Source organism: Motacilla alba, chromosome Z (genome assembly GCF_015832195.1).
Source record: "Motacilla alba alba isolate MOTALB_02 chromosome Z, Motacilla_alba_V1.0_pri, whole genome shotgun sequence".
Classification (NCBI taxonomy): domain Eukaryota; kingdom Metazoa; phylum Chordata; class Aves; order Passeriformes; family Motacillidae; genus Motacilla; species Motacilla alba.
The window spans coordinates 22,676,029-22,693,695 of record NC_052046.1 but is presented as its reverse complement, the minus strand read 5'-3'; the positions used below and the strand labels follow the sequence as shown (position 1 = coordinate 22,693,695).

At 37.4% G+C, this 17,667-nt stretch overlaps 1 protein-coding gene across 1 annotated transcript; it reads left to right on the top strand.

Moving 5' to 3' along the window:
• The first annotated feature begins 47 nt into the window (after positions 1-47).
• Positions 48-17,268, top strand: LOC119695502 (betaine--homocysteine S-methyltransferase 1). The gene is made up of 8 exons (XM_038124154.1): positions 48-204; positions 3,971-4,103; positions 7,955-8,073; positions 10,076-10,267; positions 10,828-10,975; positions 11,831-12,013; positions 15,663-15,891; positions 16,364-17,268. The coding sequence occupies exons 1-8, from the start codon at positions 166-168 to the stop codon at positions 16,536-16,538; spliced, it is 1,218 nt and encodes a 405-aa protein (XP_037980082.1). The 5' UTR covers positions 48-165; the 3' UTR covers positions 16,539-17,268.
• The last annotated feature ends 399 nt before the right edge of the window (positions 17,269-17,667 follow it).

Here is a 17,667-nt window from a genome sequence, read left to right as displayed (position 1 = left end):
CGCGGGGTCAGGGGCCGGGCCGGGCGGGTGTACCGCCCGCAGCGCTGCCCACAGAGTCCCGCCTCCGCTTGGAGCTATAAACGTGCGGCCGGAGAGCCGCCGAGTCGAGGATCATATCGCGGCGTCGGGGCATAGTCGTGCAGCCAGCGGCCCTGGGCGAGGAAGATGCTGCCGATTAGGAAGACCGCGAAACAGGGCAAAAGGGTAAATTTCCCGTCTCCCTCCCTCCCGGGTCGCGCAGACCTGGCCGCTGCTCCCCGTGGGCACGGGAGAGGTGCCCCCGTCGCGGTGCCCTCCGCCGCCCGCCGCGGGCGGGCGCTGCCTCGGCGGGACAGGGCGGTGCGGAGGAGCAGCCCCGCGCCGGGAGCCTGGCACAGGGCAGAGCTCCCGGCCACCTCTCCCGCCTCCGCGGGGTCTGTCTGTTCGCGGGCTCTGCAGGAGAGCTGCTCCTTGACTGGCACAACCCGCGACTCTCGCCGCTTAACCTCCCTCTAAGGTACTCGGTATCTCCGCAGGTAAGGAGATCTTGTGAAATAAAGCCATAGTAACTGTACGTGTTCAGCATCGAGACGTTAAGGATATTTGGACATCGTTATGAGACAGATAAATTAGATTGATCCTATATGGGCAGTCACAGCCCACATAATCTTTGTTTCTCTGAACACATAGAGTGGAGCCACCAGAGTACAAAACTGTTTTGTGTAATACTCTTTGATACACAAATTAAGCAGAACTTGCAACACACTTTAAAATAGTAAATTAAAACGAAAATAGTAAATATTTTAAGGATAAACTGTCATTGGATGAGATTTGTCTCCAGCATCCTGCCTGCTCTGTTTAAAAGGTCCAGATTTCTCACCCCTTGATTAATATGTCTGGTGTTTGTATAATATCAACCCAGATTCCTATGTATGCATGCCCTCATTTAGCTGAAGAAATAAGCCAGTGTAAAAAGTTATCCCGGCACCAGCCATTCATGCCATTAAGGCAAAGCTATGAGCAATATCTAAGTCAAACTCTCTGACGTACATTAGAACTGGTACCCTGTGCTGCTGCTTGACAAGGTCAGCAGAATCACATATTCTGTCTTGTATTTAAAGGATGCTATTGACATTAGTAGGGCACGTCTTTCTCAGAATGGGTTTAACTCGTTTTTATGTGTAGAGCAAAAGAGGAGAAAGATATGGGAAGAAGTCTATGAGCTCTAGGTCCTACAGGTAGATCGATTATAAAAGAAGAAGGTATGGGTTATTTGTTCTACTTTTCATATTTTGACATATACCTCCTAATTTCAACACCTAGCAGAAATTCCCCCTTCAAGCAGTGGAGTTCTCTTTAAGGCTTGAAATGTGAATAGTTGTTTCAAGATTTATTTTCTCTCCACTGATGGAAAGGTGGGTTGTAGGTTGACCAAGCAGACTTTTTCACTTACACAGTACAATTACATGCCTAAAGATGGTAGTACAAATATCTTCAGAGAGGCATTTGCACTCATGCTTTCCATGTATAGTTGTATGGACCATGTGGTGTAACTTCATTCATAGGAACAAAAGTAAAGCTCAAAAAAGCCTTAGATAGCTTTTTACATATACTTTTTTTTGTAATTGAACAGATTTTTTTGTCTTCTACCAGATCACCTGACAGTACAATATTGATCTGGATTAGACATAAGTGCACAGCAGTAGGTCTCTGAACAAAAACAATGTTGATGCTGAATTTTAGTTCGCTATATGGTGGTTAAATAGGTGGTATTTTGTGCAGTATATAAAGCAAAAATGGTGTGAAGAGAAGATAGCAGACCTATAATGAAGTCTGCAAAAAAGGTTATTTCCATTTGAATCCAGCATGACCTGACAAACTAAGGTTTTATTAAGTATTTTGTGCTTTGTCTTTATCTCTCCTGCCATTAGATACCCTGATGCTAGACTTAATGTATCACAATATGTTAAGGTGCCATGGTCTATTCAAACATGGCTTATGTTGCTTCTGTGTGTCAAAAGTGAAGATTTGTACTTCAAAATGAAACAGAACTGTGAAGCAAAACTGGTATTAAATGCTAGAAGTGATTTTTTAAAAGACAGTTCTGTTGTAGTATATTTAAATAAATAATATAATAATAAATATAGTACTTATATATGTCATTTTGTGTCTATTACCCAATGTTCAGTTAAAAAACAACTGAGGCTGCCTTTACGTTAAAGATTTCTTTTTCTTCTGCACACCTGTTCTCTGCATATCAAATTTCTGAAACAGGCTTCAGCTACAAAAGACTTTTTGGCAGACCAAGGAGGGATGGACTCAAGCAGTGAGCTTTTGCTGGCCCCATTTGAGGCATTCTGTTACAAATGAAAGTTGGTTTATTGCAAGCACAATCTTCACAAAACCTCCTGACATTTACTCTAAAATTGTTTCTCCCTGATTCTGTGGAAACGAAGATAAAAACTTGCACAATTTGTTGAAGTTTTAAAGTCAATGGGCTCAATATTTTGGCAAGTCCATAGTATGCAATGGAATCTGATGCAGAGATTTGCAGGTCAACACTTGGCAAAACTCTGCACAGCAGCACTGTACAGACCAGACCTGCCATTTTGCTGCAATGCCAGTGCCTCAGCCAAGGTAGGTGATGCACTCAGCCAGGCTTTGTAGCCTCCAAGGAGTGTGGTGGACCATTGTGGTGCATGGTACTGAAACTGGCACAGCTGGCACACTGCTCCTTGCTGTTGGAAAGGCCTTGTTTTTGTTCTGCCTAAATAGCAGTGCTGAGACGTTGTAAGTGTTTGTCTTTGTTGGATATATGACATGAGAGAATTGTACTAATGAAAAGGAAAATACCAAGAAGCATAATAACTGAAGTTTGAAGGGTAATTGTAAAAACACCTGTCCACTCAGCATGAAAATCACACTCAACTCTATGCCCATAAGGCTTTTCTTTTTCCTACTCCCTCAAACTTCTTCTCTTGAAATGAAGAAAACTATGGATGGAAATTTCAGTCCTACCCTTGATTAATTCTTATCCTTTACTCACTACTTTCATATATGTAGTCTTCATTCAACCACTTTTTAATATAGGTGGAATTATGGTTGCCATCCCATTGTAGAAATCAATCCTACTCTAATAGTGGGTACTTTTTAGAAGTTTTGAACAAGTCAATGAAACAATTAAAGGAATAAAAATGCAATGTATTTTAGGACAAGTCAGTATTTGTTTTTATGTTTTTCAGTTTTGCAAAAATAAGGTATTTGCCACTTTCCTTGCATTAGCGTGGAGTTCAAGGGAGATGCAAGGTTAATCTTGTACAGGATTTTGCAAGGTTTGTAATTTGGTGCTCTAAAACTCTAAAACATTTTAGGGCTGTGCAAAACAAACAGGATTTTCTTTCATTTTGTAAATCTGGGTAAGCAAACCCAGGCCTGTGAAAAGACTGTCAGAAACTGCAAGTCAGGTTTCTGAGATGTCTTGTTTGGTAGGAAACTGTTGCATGCTTACTTTTCTGTGATGCCTGTTGTGCCATCTGGATTCACAAGCTGCTTGTGGTAAGGCTCTGTGAAGGTGGCATTGGAAGCTAGAGAGCAGAGGAGCATTAATAGAGAGATCAGTGGTACTAGTGTCTTACTTTGAGAAGTTTCTCGTGTATTTTACAGGAGAATTTGAGATGGCATATTAATTTCATGGGAAAAGAACTGGACCACTGACTTACAGTTCTGGAAATAATATCTCTGGAATACAATATAACTGACTGATGAGTAGTCTTACACACAATATATGTGTGCATATTAAAGCCTAATGCTGCAAAAGAGCACATCTACCATTCTTTAATTAGAATTTTACAAAAGAAATTTATTACTTTTTATTATTGTGGCAAAAATATTTCTTCTAGCTTACAGATATTTATGTCTGCCTTGCAAATACAGAAAATAGCCACCAAATTGAAGAACTGTAATTGTTAACCTGCGCTCATGCTTTCTCCAGGGTATTCTAGAACGCTTGGATGCTGGAGAAATTGTGATCGGAGATGGGGGATTTGTCTTTGCTCTTGAAAAGAGAGGATACGTAAAAGCTGGGCCTTGGACTCCTGAAGCAACTGTAGAACATCCAGAAGCAGGTCAGTTTTACTGGGAAATTATATTCCTGTAGTGAATGTAAACAGTGTAATGGTTGGCTAAATAATAAATATAGAGGAACTCTTAGTATATTTTTAAATACAAATATTCTTTGACACTGTAGAATTACATTAAAAACAGCCCAAAACCATCTCATCTTGCCTGTTTTACTTGCTCTAACACTGGCCAAAATCAGTAGGCTCTGTAAGAATATGAGTAGTGCAAATGTTTACTGATACCTCTTCAGAATGCTCTCCCAGTTTTCAATAACTTGCATCCCAGGGACTTTTTCATGCAGATGTAGTTATATTTGCGTTTAATAACATTCAGTGATTTCTCTCTCATGGATTTGTCCAGTCTGTTCTTGCACTGATCATTTAAAGCTTGTAATTTAAAATATCTTATGAAAAGGAATTCTGCAGTTAACTAACTGTTTTCTTTTGTTCTAGTAACTCATTTATATTTATAATCTAAAATAGTTGTTTTATCAATGCTTTAAGAGAAATGGCAGTTTTCTTAATAAACATCATAGTGGGAGTATTTAATGTTTCTGGCTCCACTGTAAAATGGGGAATGATAAACCTGATAGGAACCTAAAAATTGCAATAAATACTTAACAGAGTGGACAGAGAGAAAATGACCAACCATTTTATGCCTTCCAGTGTGAAGACTGTAGTGTTAATCATAAATAGTGCAAAAGCAGATGGTATTATCTATTTATGCATGCTTCATTACAAGAAAGCGTTTGCCGTAATAATATGATGTGCAGTTAATCCCACAAGTCAATTCAGAATATCCTAGGGAAAAAAAATTCTTTCTTCTAAGTGTTTTCCATTCCAAGTTAGTTTTTTCTCCTGTACAGGAGAAGAAGGAAGAGGAGTAGAAGGAGAGATATCTTAGATCTCTCTGCTACATCACTTTGTACACTTCACCTATTTATTCAGCCTAATCTTTCTCAGTCTTCAAATGTCACGTATGTGTCACTTAGCATCCCTAATTTAGGGTTACGGGCAGCTTTAGATAATGCAGAGCTCCCGGAAAGGTTTAAGGATTGATGACCTAATTTGCTGACTCTCATCTCCCAAAGAGACATTCTATCATCTCTGTATTACTCTCCATGTCTACCTCAGTCCGCCACTGCATGTTCCATTTTACAGCTTATAGCACTTGTCCTATGCTCTTTCTTTCTTGTCCCATGCCATTTGTTTGTTATTTTTGCACCTCAAAAGCCCTCCCCACTCTGCACATGTCTCATGGCTATTTGTAAATCCACCCTTCAGGGCAAATCTGTTAATTTCTTTTTGTGCAGTGGGGCTCCTTTCCCTCCATGCTTTTGCTCCTGCTCGCTCAAGGGTCATGTTACTTTGGAAGCAGATGTAATAGAACACAAGGAGCAACTGGTGGAGACAGTGGGTGTAAAATCCATACAGCTGCCAGAGCTTCTTGCCTTTATAAGGAAAGGAAAAGGAAGGAAGTTCTGAGAAGGCAGCAAGAAATAATACTAAAAAAAATAGTTCAAAGCCATTAACTATATTACAAAAGAGGAGATTTGCAGACTAGTAATTGTAGAAATTAGGAGATCTATATTTTTTATTCTGAGACAGATTAGGGATTGCTCTGTGCTGAGCCATGTGCGTGGGTGCTTATTGCTCCTATCTCCTCACAGCTCATGTCTGTGTCTTTTATGAAATGTCCAACTCATGATGGATTTAAATGAAAAATTGGTGTTACACATCCGACTCCTAAAATGCATTGAATTATTAATAATGTTTTAACCTCATGTGTGACTGTTATTCCCATTTCTCAAATGCTGGAGGAAACATTCTGGAAGTCACACAAGTAAACTACAGAGTAGTTTGGGTTTTTAATATTGCAGAGTGCTGTGGGTTTGATAAAAACAACAGTAGTGTTTAAGGTAAAGCCTATTTGCTTGAGGTTGAATGAGATTCAGGCTGATACTTACAACACTATTGTTTCCCTTGAAGTGTATCCCATGTCTCCAATTCACAAACCTGGTATTTTGGGGTATGATGTTCCTTAATCACATGTTAGATAATATATTTCATTTTCCTATTTATGTCACCATCCATGTTCACACAAAACCCAGGCATTCTTCTAGGAATGGTCTACTATTGAAATGTCATAGAGCATTTGTGAAAATATTTGTAGATTTTTTTTCCTTTTCTTTTTTCCTGACCAGTTTTCATGAATGCTTCCTCATTCAGAAGGATTAAAAAAAAAGCAAAACATTAGAAACATACAGAGACAGTCCTTTTATTTGGGATCAGTGGCCTATTGTTGTGATGTAGGAAAAAGAGTACTCCCAGCACTACAACTTTTTTGTCCCTTCATAAAGATGTGAAAATGAAATTTGATTCCAGGCATTCAGGCAGATTCCAAAAACTTTTTTGAACAGTACCTCTGCTACAACCAATATTCCTGGAAAGATTTTTTTGACTGTTGGGCAAATAAGCACTGTGTTAAATCACCTGTGTCGTAAGAAAATAAGCACTTTGTAGTTACCCAAGGCAGCAACTAGAAATAAAATACTGTACCAGTAGAGAAAAGCAAGGGACACTACACTGATCATTCACTGAAAGCAGACATGCTTGCATATATGCAGTTAAATCTAGCAACACAAAAGGCTCTTTGAGCTTCTCTGCTGTAGAAAACTATTTTTGTTGCAGCATATGGGAGTAATTTTATTCTCATGACAAACGAGTATTTTTTTAGTGACACAAACTGTTTCTGTAGACAATGAGTTGTGATAAACTAGGACTTCAGGAAAACCTTTCTAAACATCTGCCATAGAAATTGCAGTGTTCTTGTATGTGTAGGTAATAAGTATCTTGTGTACAGTAAGTAAGGAACTCCTGTACTTGCTATAAGCTGTTAAGCATTTAACTCTGTTTTACATGATCAGTAGCATTCTAGTAATTATTGTAATTATTATATTGTGGGTATATATATAAAATCAATTAAGAGTTCCTGTTCTGTTGCTGCTGTGGCAATTGCAGTGTACTGCTTACAGTCAGAAAAGCATGACTACCTTACAGAGCCTTTTCCCAAAGTCCTAATGTAAGAAATTTGTCTATTCAAAGTAATGGTAACCTTTCCTTTAAAAGGATTGTTTTCTATGTAGTAAAATCATCATGTGGAGACATATGGGAAGAATTAACTCTGTGCTGTGAGTAACTTTTCTGGATCAACAAATCTTCTTTACAGTAAAGATGTATTTAGCAAAATAGAGCTTTGGTTTTGGCTGACTATACTCTTTTAAAACTTTGTTGGGGGAAAATCTCAAAAATGCAAAATAGAGGAGGCAATGAAACACTGTGGTTTTCCATATAATTATCATCTTGTCCCTTAATTTGTTGCTATGATACTTTCTTCTATTTTCTTTTTCATAATATAGAAGCTAAGAGAAGACAGCTTTTTCATTTGAACAGCCTTTTGTCTGGTATTCCTTGTTATGCTTTCATGTTCTTTTGTCAGACATCCGTTATCCCTTCCTAAATCACTATAAAAAAGCTCTATAAAGCCCTATATCTGGGAGATCTGAAGGACTGCAGAAAAGAGAGGATTGTCAAGGTGGCAGGCAAAACTGAATCTGCAGCTAAACTATGCAGAAATCTTCAGTCATTCTTAGCAGAAAAGAATCAAGAAGAAAATTTTCTACCCAATGTTTTGATGGTGAGAAGAAAGAAATTCTATGCAGACTGGGGTACTGCTTCTAATTTTTCATAATTGGTCTTCTAGTAAACGCAATGTCACTTATTTTACAGTAAAAGTACATCAATAAACACTAGATTTGGGGAATAACACAGTAATAACTTTGTCTCTTAATTTGCAGTTCGTCAGCTTCACCGAGAATTCCTCAGAGCTGGATCCAATGTTCTGCAGACCTTCACCTTTTATGCCAGTGAGGACAAACTAGAGAACAGGGGCAATTATGTAGCTGAGAAAATAAGTGTGAGTAAACTGGTTTTGAAGATACAAAATAAGTTGATCTATTTCAAAAGATGTGGCAAAAATATTATCAAGTTTGTCCTAACAGTTTTGGCTATATTTGAGGACCAGAGAACGAGATCATGGAATTTCAGAATTTGAAATAGCAAAAAAAGCAAGGTGAAGTGAAGTGACAAAAAACACCAAACCAAAATAAAAATCAAACACAAAATGGGGAAGGGATGAAGAGAGGAAAGAGAATGCCCACATTATATTTTCTTATATTTTTGTCTGAGAAGATGGGTTTACTGAAGTTTAGATACAAAGATTATAGGGAGTACTAAATGTACAGAGAGCAAAACCAGTGAAAAACCAGAGATGTTTAAGTATCCAGAGAAATTACTGAACTGTAAAAATGGTGAAGAATCTTAGATAATAATGAACAGCTAATGAGAACGAAATGTTTTTAGAACCACATCTTAAGTAGCAATTAAAATAATCCAAGCTATACACTGTATTCAATATTCCCCTTCTCTTGTATGAAGAAAATTTTTTACACCAGCAGAAGTACCATGTCAGTGTTTTCTTACCCCCTACATAGAGGAATTGGAGGATTCTGGGTGTGTTTACCAGACACTGGCCCCAAGTGTCTAGTGGAATTCATGGCCAAACATTTCTCCATAGAACCTTTGTGACTCGAATTTTTGGCATTGAGTGGTTTCTCTAATCCTGTTCCTTTGGTCCTACTGTACATTCTATCTTCTGCAAACTAGAGAAAATTCCCCAGGGCTCAGGGAGGAAGGAATAGTTGTATCTGTGAAGATATCCTCAGTCAGAAATTAGAACAATCTGGATACTAGGGAAACACTTGAGGCTTAATTGAGTTCATATCAAAATGTTATATGACCAAATTTATCTGAAATGCTGCACCTTTTACATTCAGTAGAAGCAACACTGAAATGTCTGAAGTGGTAGTCCCAGAAACACAGTAACGCTGGAACAAGCTATGCTTCAATTCTTGCTGACATGCAAAATTATAAAGGCTGGAGAGCACCTGATATTTGGATTGCATTACATCAAAACTCTCAGAATTTATTTCCTGCCAGTTCTAGAATCAGGTTCCTCCTGGATTTAACTAATTTATGGTTCTACCTCGCAGAGTCTCCAAACATGTACCCATGCACAAGTGCAAATGGAAGACAATCTGTCAGCAACAGCTTTAAAAATCAGCTGGGTTTTTTGAGGCAGCCTTGTAAAGCTTCAGCGGAGAGAAAATTATGGACTTCTAAATAGTCTAGGGACTGCAGAGAAACCTGCTATAATCAATACTTGTTAAATACCACAAATAATGATTGTTTTTCCCAGATCTTTTTTTCCTCAGTTTAACCTCTTTTTGAAAAGCTGTTCTGGTCATCCCAATTTAGTTATAGAAGAAATAGGACTTCCAGTCTTGGTGATTAATTAGCAGTATTTTTCCCTTTCTTTAAGTTGGCAACTTTATTATCACATAATTAATGGTATCTTTTTAAAAATGTCTTAAATAACCCTGTATGAATGTTATATTGGGGGTGGGAGCTGTTAATTATCAGAACACTAAAGTACATTTAAAAACAGAAAAGTTGAAATTCTCATGTATCTTGTTTTCCATTCACAAATTTTAGAATGAAAACATATGCATAGGTGTAACTAACTCATTTCCTAAGAGGCAAAGAAAATTCCACTTCACACCAAATACTTGTTTTTTACAGGCTATTTGTGTAAGACCTATTAAAGGTAATGTATTTGGTAGTATTTGATAATATGATAATTAAGAGGAGGCAAGAAATTATTTTCCTAATGTTTGTTATTATTTTAAAGAATCTTATCTTCCTAATCAATATTACTCTAAAAATCCATTTGATTTTAATTACATTTTGTTTAAATTTAACAAAAATATGAAAAAGCCATTATGACTTCTGACTTTGTCCTTCTAGGGTTCTGCATACTTCTGGTAAGATAAAAACTAACAGATTCTATATTCACACAGTGCCACAAAGTGAATGAAGCTGCTTGTGACATTGCAAGAGAAGTGGCTAATGAAGGCGATGCTTTAGTGGCTGGAGGAGTCAGTCAAACACCATCTTACTTAAGCTGCAAGGATAAAACAGAGGTTAAAGCAGCCTTTCAAAAGCAACTGGAAGTCTTTATGAAAAAGAATGTGGACTTCTTAATTGCAGAGGTAAATCTGTAAAAATAAGTATGTGCCTTCAACTGGCACAGTGTTAACTTCTAAGATGTCTAGCCTACTTTGCTAGTAGCAACTACATGTTGCTACCTCCTTCAAAATTTTCTGCTGTGCTTTTATCTCAGTAGTATCAGATACTTTTGTAAATGCCCAACAACATCTGCAGGTGCTCTAGAATAGGATCTTTGAACCTCAATTTCTTCCTAAGTCAAGTAAAATTCTGTACGGATACAAAGAGAAAATGTTGATGGGATCTTGACTAATCCCTATTCTTCCAGTACATGGAAAGCAACCTAAGATGACCTTTCTAGTTGACTATAGGTCTTGGGTTAATCCTTGATTAACCTCCCCTAAGGGCATCCTTGTTCTGAAACAAAAGTATCATTATTTTAAATTTATTTTTACTTACTTTTAAAAATCCTTTTTTAACTGTGTGGCTGGTAAACTCAATTGAATTATGTTAGTATAAATCAGAAAACAGTCAAATCATTGTATCGATGGTATATTTTTGTATTTCTTTGCTGAGAAACAAAATAGTTTTAATTTTTTTTCAGTATTTTGAACATGTTGAAGAGGCTGTCTGGGCAGTTGAAGTTCTAAAAGAATCTGGAAAGCCAGTTGCAGCTACGATGTGCATTGGTCCAGAAGGAGACATGCATGGAGTGTCCCCTGGACAATGTGCTGTCCAGCTGGTAAAGGCTGGTAAGAATCTGTTTTAATGCGCACTTTGAAAGTATGGAACAAAGAAAAGTCCCCAATTATTTCAATAAATAGATGTGTATGTCAAGTAGGTAGCTTCCCAGTTGTATCTGATAGGAGTTTTGACTCTGTAGAAAAGTTTTTGTATGTACTTTACTAGAACAGTCTTATAAAAACATGTGGAAATACAGCTGTGAAATCCTTGATTATCTGTATGAAATGGACAAGAGCAATAGCCATAGAAAACTGATACTGAATACAGCAAAATACTAAACCTACTCCAATTTCATTGCAGACACCCATCCCCAAATTTTAGAATCACAAGCACAAAGCTGCCTTTTATTCTCTGCTCTTGTTTTTGCTCACAGTTCAAGCTCAAGATGAGAGAATTAAGAGAATGAAAGAATTAATAATATTGCCTATGAAAGGCTGTTTTCTACAGAACAAGGGGAAGGGGAGAAGAAATTAGTCAGGGGCATGATGGATGAAGTTACACAGGTTTACATATCTATTCTGAACTGCTCTTTTCCTTTCAAGTTATAGTTGAAATCCAAAGGTAGAACTTGTGTTAGGAACTTGCCACCTGTTTCCATATGTGGCTCTACATAATCAGGCTTCACTGATTAAACATCTATAGGAGAGTAGAAGATATGATTCATCATTAGAAAGATAAAGAGGAGTGCAGCTGAGATGTAAATGGCATGATCAACCTCAGAAGAGTTGTGCCTGCCTGTAGCACAGCTGCCTTGTTTTCATGACACTGGTGTGAAGGTGGACAGCATTGCTTCTAGAGTGCTGTGGAACTTTCATCTCTCACTTCCTGGGGAGTTGTGACTTGAAGTTATTTCCTCCTCCTAGGTGCTTCTATAGTTGGAGTCAACTGCCATTTTGATCCAGAAACTTCCATCGAAACTGTGAGGCTGATGAAAGAGGGCTTGCAGGCTGCTAAACTGAAAGCACACCTGATGTGCCAGCCACTTGCTTTCCATACTCCTGATTGTGGAAAGCAGGGATTTATTGATCTTCCGGAATTTCCCTTTGGTAAGACAAGGGTATATTTTTTGTTGGTGGTGTTGCTTTGCTGTTCCTGGCTTTTTTTTTTTTGCCCCCAGTTTTTAGTACAGCTGAAGATGCAAGGTGTCCTTTTATTCAATATGATGAGTCCTAGTTATCCTGTCTGACATATCCTAGTCCTGGCATTTTCCAGACAGATCAAAATGTAATATTTTGCAAATATTACAAAAGAGTAAAGGAGTAAAGATCATCCACATAGGGAGAATACTTCAGTAGTATCACAGCATGTAACTCAATGTGTAATTATGATGAAAAGAGTAAAAATGCCACAATCTAAATTAATTTTTAAAATATTCTTTCTCATGCTATAGAACCCTGTTCAGGACTGCTGTAAACTGTCCAAACAGCAGCATCAAATGTAGTAAAAACCCCTCATTTTTCTGGGTTGTGATACCTATCCCACAAGGCCTACATTTACCTGTGTAAGGATTTAATGTACAATGCAGTACAACGGATATAGGAGCATTATTATTGCACTCATAATAGTTAAATCTTGTAAGTGTGATTGTCTAATGTACGTGACATTAGGGAGACACCAGAAAAGGGGCTTTAATATTGCTAACAAATAAGCAGTTTGGAGAAGAAGTCTCCATGTATGCTCAGGAGAAACTCTACAAAAACTGAAAGAGTCAGCCATTTAATATTTATGTAAGGCTTGTGTATTTAGGGCTTATTTTCATGTGAGTATTTTGCCCTGTAACATAAGGGCAAAATCAGCTTAAACATTTTAAGGCTGATTAGAAAATTCTTTCATTTTCAGATAACATACACCCTTCTTTTCAAGATCAGAATAAATGGTCCTAAAATGTTCACCATTTGAATTTGCAGAAAAAAAACTGAGAAGTAGATGTGATTTTCAGGAAGCTCGTTGTTTTTCTTTAAATTCCTCTCTTTATATAAATGAAGGAAAGAGAATAAAGCATAAGCCTGGGGCATTCATTAAATGGTAATAACACGTCTGAGTCCTGAAAATATCTAAGATGTTTAAAAGTGTTAGGAACTCATTTATCCTATTTATTCCTTCATATAGTTCCTCTGATTGCAAGCAGAAAAAAAATCAAACAGATGAAGTATGCAATCAAGTAAATGGAAGGATTCACTCTGGTTTGTTATGGTTCTTAGCTTGTGTGCTATAAGCAATCTGTATGACATGTCAGCATTTAGAATTTCCATGAATAATTATGTGGTGAAGACCTGCTCCCTGAGTGTTTTCAAAACCCAGAAGTAGTAACTGATTGCTTGACAGCAGATAATGTCTTCAGTAAATCATTTTTAAACTGACCAAATTACCTGGTTTTCATGAAGGCAATAAGAGAGAGATATTTAGATATCTGAAGAGAACATATACTTTCTACAGGGCAACAAGATCTAAGTTTCTAGGGAAGTATTAGGTATGTTGTATTGACAAACTCCAGCAATTAGATGCCAGAAAAATTTATTTTTTCTGCAGATCTTTTTCCATTTTTCTATGTTTTCACTTCTGTTTTACTGCAATTTTTCTGAAATGTCACCAGTTAAATAAGAACAATGATTAGAAAGAAATTACCTGGTCACTGAAAGCATACCAAATTACCTCAAGGGCAGATATATTGAGGGGGCAAATCAAGGAGCACATTACAGTTTTTACTCATCAAGAACTGTTAAGTTAGAGATATTTAATTCTGAATAAAGCCAAGAAAAGTATTGCATTGACAGACATGGAAAAAATAAATAAAATGTTAGTCACTTTTGGGAAGGTGCCTCTCCACTTTAAAGACAAGGATGTTGTGTGGGACAGTATCAAATGCTTTGTGGAAGTCCAGGAAGGTGATATTCATCACTCTTCTTTTCTCCACCAATGCTGTAACCCCAGCATAAGAGGTCACCAAATTTGTAGGCATGGTTTGCCCTCAGTAAAGTCATGTTGGCTGCCACCAATCACATCCTCGTTTACCATGTGCCTTAGTACAGCTTCCAGGGGATTTGATCCAAGGTTTTTCTGGGCATTGTAAAACTGACTGGTTTCTCTTTCTCTGGCTTTTCCTTTTTTGCCTTTTTGAAAATGTGGGTTATGTTTCCCTTTCTCCAGTCACTAGGAACTTCCCTAGACTGTCACAAGTTTTCAAATATGATGGACAGTGGCTTAAATATGATGGACAGTGGCTTAGCCACTTCATCTGCCATCAGATCAATGCATCTCATCAGGTCACAGGGTGATGGAGATGACGGGGAAACAACCTATACTGTTCCCCTCATGCTTAGTTGCCTAGGTGTAAGTTGAGTGCACAGTGATACATTCTTACTGGTGATCATTTGTATAAATTTTGCATTAGTTTTTAAATAATATAAGAAAGAAGAGGAAATAATGCATTTGTGATTCTGATGCTTTCTATCACATCTGCAGCACTGTACAAAAGCTTGTTTTTATTTGAACAGCTTTCTAAAATGCTTAATCAAAGTTTTCCATGCCATATTAGTTCACCTTTGTCCTTCCCATCTTTCCCTCTGAGACCAATAATTTTCTGTATAAGAATCTTTAATTGTCTCCCTTCTGCTTTTTTATTTGTAAACCTGATTCTTCACTACAAAATGGACTTAGGGTCTATCTGCTTTGTATCAACTTGCATATTAACCATTTTTGGGACAGGACGTAAAGACGTTCTTCAATCCTACTCTCCTTTGTGTTGCTGGAGCCTTGCTACCTCAACTGCAGCTTCTTTGCTCAGCAGCGTTCAGTGCACAGACATAATGCAGCACTTAACTGATAACCATGCTGCTTCACATCCTGCAGATGTGCATATTCATTAAGAAGTGGGAGGATTTTTGTTCTTTTATTTCTGTATTTTCATTTCTTAAAGTTTCTTCTTCAGTCCCTATTCTTTTCTTTCCAGCTGTGCCACTCTTATGCCTTCAGCTCCTTGAAGCATGCTTTTCTTGCTCTTTTCACTTTTTACTCCTTTCCTTCCACAAGTCTACTCTCTCAGCTCTTGTTAATCCATCACAATGCTCAACAAACTTCAGAGATGGCATTCTAACTTAACACACACAGAACTTTCCACAAGGAATGAGGTGTTTTGAGGCAGCAAGCTGCTCATGACTGGGATTATAACTAAGGGTTGGGCTAAGAAATAGCTAAGATCCCAGGTGAAACAAATGGTTGCCAATATCCAATTGTGGAAAAAAGTGTAATAAGCATTTCTGAGGAATAATGAGCAGGATTATTCCTATGCCAGTAGGCTGATACCTTCTCCTTTCACAGATCAGTGTGTGGTAATCAGTTTTCCCAGGTATTGACTGTTAATTAGGAAATGTAGCCATACCATTGAAAGTATTCCAGTTATTCAGCTAAGAATTCTGCAGAATGGGAAACTTGATCAGCCTCATAAGATACTAGGTGCTGTTTTGCCGGGCCAAACATGCTTACAGGCACAGGTCAGTGCAGCACTGCAGAAAAAGCTAGCCTTCTAAAAATTTCAATCACTGATTCTAGGTCAGACAGTTCAAACACATACATCTACATCCACAACCACTTTTGCAAACAGAGGGGAAGAGTTTCAACAATGTGATTTCTTACCAAAAAAGTGGATAAAAATTGAATGGACCATGGTGGAAACTTAAGGTATGAATGTCTTTACAGGTCTGGAGCCAAGAATTGCCACCAGATGGGACATTCAAAAATATGCAAGAAAGGCCTATGACTTAGGAATTCGTTTCATTGGAGGCTGCTGTGGATTTGAGCCATATCATATCCGAGCAATAGCTGAGGAGTTGGCTCCTGAAAGAGGATTTTTGCCTGAAGCTTCTGAGAAACATGGTAGCTGGGGTGATAACCTGAGCATGCATACCAAACCCTGGGTCAGAGCAAGGTATGTATATCTGACTCAGAAACCAACACTCCTTTTGCAAAGGCTTACATTGCTCCAGAGACCACACTGGCTTAGCTGATGGGCATCTAAATATCACTGTAAAGATTTTATAGTTAGAATTACATGTTTTATGTTTAATCTCCAAGAATTAAAGCTGACGTAAGAGCAGGGAAAGGGATGAAGGATAAGTAGAGGAGATCCTGTGAATGTAATTCATGACAATGAAAAGGAAAATATTGTATATCAGCTCCTAATGCTGGCTTGCTTAGAGTATTCCTTTCAAAGATGGAAAGATACTTTTAAAGCATGTAGCATTAAATTGCATATTTTCATTCATACTTCTGTATATAAATATAATGTCCACCTTTACAAGTTAGATGACCCTTTGCAACTGTCATTTAAATCACATTTCCTTCAATATTATGAGGTGCTGGGAAAAAAAAAAACTCTGAGTTTCTTTTTTTTTGTTTAGGGCAAGAAAAGAATATTGGGAGAATCTGAAGCCTGCTTCTGGCAGGCCATATTGTCCTTGCATGTCAAAGCCAGATGGCTGGGGAGTGACCAGAGGAGCCAAGGAGCTGATGCAACAGAAAGAAGCAACAACTGAACAACAGCTGAAGGAGCTCTTCCAGAAAAAGAAGTTTTAATCCACTGCAGTTATACAAATCTTAAAATGATTTATCTACAGACCATCTCATGCTTGAGAAGAAAATCTGTGAAGATGAGTACTGTGTTGATTTATCAGTTAAAATGTAATGAAAGAGACAAAATGCAGAAAAAATGTGATTACTTATGTCTAACTTTGATAATAAAATCCTTCTCTGGACAAATAGTTTAGAGAATACACAGTCAAAAGTAATTTTGGATTCTCGTAATAATTGAGCTTCTGTTAGCTGAGTGCCATTAATTGGGTAGACACAGAAATACCTGGAAAGTAATAACTGGCTCAACTCACCTGTGAAAAAAGAAAACGCCATCTATAAATACAGTGTCAATGGACTTCAACTCCCTAGTCTGTTTTCAGTTTGGTATTATAGGAGCTTCTTCAGATCTCAAGACTTGTTGAGAACCAGTGCAGGAACACACAAACTGCCAATTATTTGTGGTCACTTTCTTGGTTTCAAGAGAACAAAAGTAAACTGAAAAATATATCTTATAATTGTTATCAAAACCTAAGGAAAATGAGATCTTGCAGGAATTTCTTATATGCAGAGAGCTTTTAGAAGAGAAAAAGGGCAGGTAGGTAACTCAGTTTTTGTCTTAAGGTACCATGTACACAAGATTTACTCTTCTGGGGATTAAAAGGCTTAAGAAATTACTCTGCAATCTAAAGAAATGTCAAATAAATTAAAAATAAAATAATGAACTAGTACTGTATTATCTTCACACCTTTAATTGTTAAACCTCAAAAAGTATACTGTATCTCCAGTAAAAAAAGTAATTTTCAGATGTTGCAGCTGATTTCTGGAAATCTCCTTTAATTACTTGGTTATCTTAAAACAGCAGGCTTTTAAGATATAACTCCTGTTTAAAAGAGTAGTACAACATAATTTTTTTTAGCTGATTAATTCACTCTGCAATCTTAGTTTTAACACAGGAAAAACTCTGTTAGGAAATAGATCCATCCATTTAAGTTAAGAAAACACATGGAATTTGTACACTGATTTGTTTTCAAACAAGATAAGGTTTTCATAGGAAGGGTGCTACTATATTTAGAATTTGTAAAGCCCACATTTCCATCATTTATTTTTGTGAAGTACAATAGAACTTCAATTT